The sequence below is a fragment of the Blennius ocellaris genome (genome assembly GCF_963422515.1).
Source record: "Blennius ocellaris genome assembly, chromosome: 22".
Taxonomy (NCBI): Eukaryota; Metazoa; Chordata; class Actinopteri; order Blenniiformes; family Blenniidae; genus Blennius; species Blennius ocellaris.
Genome location: NC_137671.1, coordinates 20,682,270 through 20,685,984, shown reverse-complemented (window position 1 = coordinate 20,685,984; position 3,715 = coordinate 20,682,270). Strand labels below are relative to the sequence as shown.

General features: G+C 51.1%; 1 protein-coding gene across 2 annotated transcripts in view; it reads right to left on the bottom strand.

Annotated features, from left to right (window-relative positions):
* Positions 1 to 825: 825 nt before the first annotated feature.
* Positions 826 to 3,715, bottom strand: part of nfyba (nuclear transcription factor Y, beta a) — a 9,360-nt gene continuing 6,470 nt past the window's right edge. For both annotated transcript variants that reach the window (XM_080517978.1, XM_080517979.1), the window contains exons 5-7: positions 1,558 to 1,636; positions 1,404 to 1,483; positions 826 to 953 (exon numbers count right to left, since the gene is read on the bottom strand). In XM_080517978.1, coding sequence (XP_080374104.1) covers positions 921 to 953; positions 1,404 to 1,483; positions 1,558 to 1,636 — 192 coding nt within the window. In that variant the 3' untranslated portion in view covers positions 826 to 920. The remainder of the gene's footprint in view (positions 954 to 1,403; positions 1,484 to 1,557; positions 1,637 to 3,715) is intronic.

Genomic DNA, 3,715 nt, shown 5'->3' with positions numbered 1-3,715 from the left:
GCTCATCTTTCCCTTCAGACAGAATTCTTCCTGAAGCAATGTCAACAGCAGTATTGAGGTTAAACATTTTCAAAGGCTTCTTTGGAAAGTTGTTTTTTTGTATCTTTTGTTGAACGTGTTTAGAGGTTTGGGGTCCAGCAGACTGCTGAGCCTGGCGGGGACGGTTCAGGTTCCTCGTAGTGTTGGTCTGCATCTTGTTCCTCTGGAAGCTCATGTTTATCTGTGTGTGTTCAAATTGAGCGAACTGAAGTACGCTGCAATTAAAACTGTCTGATCGCGACTTGATGCCAAAACAGAGACGAGCAGCTTGTAAACATCACTTGTGGGTTTTATTCCAAGGATTTCATGTCATTAAATCACATAGTAAACTGTGTCCACTTAGAAAAGAGCTTGATGATCTAATGCGACAGTAACATCGTGGATTCCTCCCTTTTTAAACAGTTCAGAATCAAACATTTAAAGTGATGACCACCTCCTACACCCCCCCCTCCCCCCCAACCAAAACCAATTAACCAAAACACACACACACACACACACACACACACACACACACACACACACACACACACACACACACACACACACACACACACACACACACACACACACACACACACACACACACACACACACACACACACACACACACACACACACCAAAATAAATCATGGAAGAAGACTAGCCTTGAAAATAAAGCCTTGATTTCCCAGCTGCTCTGGAAGCTCCAAAACATTTGGTACCTCACAACTAGAAACTACTTTCTACTCAACAGGTAGTGATTCTCTGTACATGAGGGTTTCTGCTGACCCCCCCCCCCCCCACCCCCCCACTTCTTCTCTTCACCCTCTTCCTCGCGGCAGGGTCAAAGGTCATGCGGCCAGCGCAGGCTCTCCTGGTGGAGCTGCTGTATGAGGCCTCGTCAAGAGAACTGGATCTGCTGTACGGTGGGAATCTGCAACCCAGCGAGTTCAGATTAGAGATGATTGTACATTCAAACCAGGCTAGCATAGTGCTATCAGGCTAGCATAGCGCTACCAGGCTAACGTTGAGGAGATAAGCTCATGAGGGGAAAAACAGGATCCGTCAGCCTCCCGTCATGCACTGTGGAAATGACCCAGCTTCAAACGTTTTTTTGTTTGTCGGAAAAAAAAGTGAATGGCGAAACTGCACCAGTATCCCATCATGCATTGTGCTGGATGAAAATATAATAGTGAATGGATGTGAAAGGTTTCATGTGGTTTTTAGTTTTATGAATATTTGACCACTTTGTGAATTTGCTTTACAACTTGTCAATGTCTTTAAAAAAGACACGGATTAGCAGGTATGCTAAATGCTAACCTCCAGCGTGGCGCACACAGCAGGGAGCCTGTATGAAAAAAGAGCAAAGTGTTGGGAGCCGTACCTGTTGGTATGAGGTGGTGTACACCATAACGTTCTGCTGCTGCCCGTCTGCAGTGATTATCCCCGCCGGCAGCGGATTTGCTGGAGACAGAAACAGAGGAGACCTTAATTAGTTTGAACTGATTGAGAAGAAAGAATTCCAGCGTGCGACTTACTGAAGGTGTCGTCCGTGAGGTCCTCGCCCAGGTTTTCTCCCACCGCCACCCCGGGGATCCCCTTCTCCCCCTTCATGGCCTGGAGGGACACCAGACAGCATGTGAGAGCAGGGAAACATCTGGAATCCACTGAGACTGCTGGACAGCAACGACAGACATGTTTGAAGATTGCCAGGAGGAAAGCCGGGTCTGTCAATAATCAGCAGCCCATCTGCAATACCTGTGTGGACCACCAGGGGCCAGGCTCACTGTTTCTTGAGCCCCGTCTCCACCGCACACAAGTGCCGGGGCGGAGCGGAGCGGTACGGAGCAGTTCGGAAGCACTAACCCCGACCGAAATTTTGGGTGGCGTCCCCACTGCAGAGAGGAGCATGAAAAGTGGGCGGGGCTTATGAGCTCCGCAGAAATGTGACATTATAACAGAAAAGAACGTGGTCAGATGTAGATCTTATGAATCCTCTGTTGTTGTTTAAATTCTCCACTTTGCACTGTTATTTTTTGCAGCGGAAAAAAAAAAAAAGTTACTTTTTGCAGCAGTAATTTTTTGCAGCGGAGAGCTGCAGCCGCAGCTTCCGTGTTTGTTTTGAGAGAGCGAGTCGCTCGGCCACTTGCGGGGCGACGTGCCCCGCACTGAGCGCTGGGGTGTGGGGCAAGTGGCCGGAGCGTTCCCCCCGGTTGGCTGAGGCACAGACAAGGGAGTCTGAGCTTTCTGCAGGAGGTTCTCCACTCCGGCGCCTCCGTGTTCCGGCAGCACAGCGCCGGAACACGGAGGCGCCGAGCTCCGAGCTCCGAGCTCCGAGCTCCGAGCTCCGAGCTCCGAGCTCCGAGCTCCGAGCTCCGAGCTCCGAGCTCCGAGCTCCGAGCTCCGAGCTCCGAGCTCCTCTTCATCGCTTCCGTGGTCCGTCCCCGCGATAAAGCGCCACTGACCGCGGCTGAACAGAACGCTGACCGCCTCTGGAAAGCGGAGTTGCCGGAGCGTGGTCAGCGCCGGAGACGAAAGCTCCAGACTCCCGTGTCCCGGACACGCATCCACGCCATGGCGAGCGCTATGCTGCTAACAGGAAGCTCCAACGCCATGCAAAGTCCCTCCCCCCGGTCTCCCCCTGCCTCAAGTCGCTCTTTCACAACAAACACTAAAGTTGAGCAGCAAAGAAAAGAAAATGAAAATAAAAACAACCAGAGCACAGCTGACCACACTGACAGCAGAGGCTTCGTCCAGCCAGCACATTAAAATATTGAGGTTGTGTAGTAAATCACTGACCAATCAGCAGACAGCAGCTCAACCTCAGACCCGTTCCATGGTCCTGGTACCCCAATGGATGGGTAGCGGAAAAGCGGTCGCCTTTGGAGCGGTTTGGAGCGGTTTAGACTGCATTACATGTCGTGACACGCGAGCCGGAACGGTTTAAACCCGTCTAGGCTGGTACTTTTTGTGCGGTGGAGACGGGGCTTAACATCACCGCCGGACCTGGTTTCCACAGCACGGCATGGAATGGAATGGTAAGGTAAAGCACACCCAGACTGAAATAGGCTGCATGAGTCCACTGCAGAGTATGGTTTAAATGTAGGCGGGGTTGTGAACGGCAGCGTAACGACACTGGTCTGTGACGTCCTTACATGTACGCAATGTACGTACTGGTACCCGTACCGTTGGGTCCCGGTCCCAGAGGTGCATCGTGGTACAACGATGTTAAGACCAGGGCTGGACATGAAGGCTCGTCTGAACATTCGGGGCCAGTAAAAGCTTTGCTCAGGCAACTGAATCATCTACCCAGCTTGCCCAAACGGGCAAGCAGATATTTTGACTTTTTTTTTGGCAAAAATCACTTGGTATTGCCAACAGATCACCGCCCCCCCCCCCCCCCGAGAGCGCGATCACATGACCACCAATGATAGCGTGGGAAGATGGTTGATAAAGGTATGTGAAGACCGCGGCCGCTGTCGTCTTCCTGATTCCTGATCCCCATTCTGGTCAGTGACGCTGCGTCTTACCTGGAAAACCTGCATTCTGATTGGATAGCATCGTGTAATTCCTCGGGAATTCCTCAAATTACAAAGTCGGGGAAACTCCTCGTCGTCCGCCATTTTGAATATTTCACTTCCGCACAACATTTAGATCGTCACCAGAACGTATGAAGAACTCACTCGACTTATAATG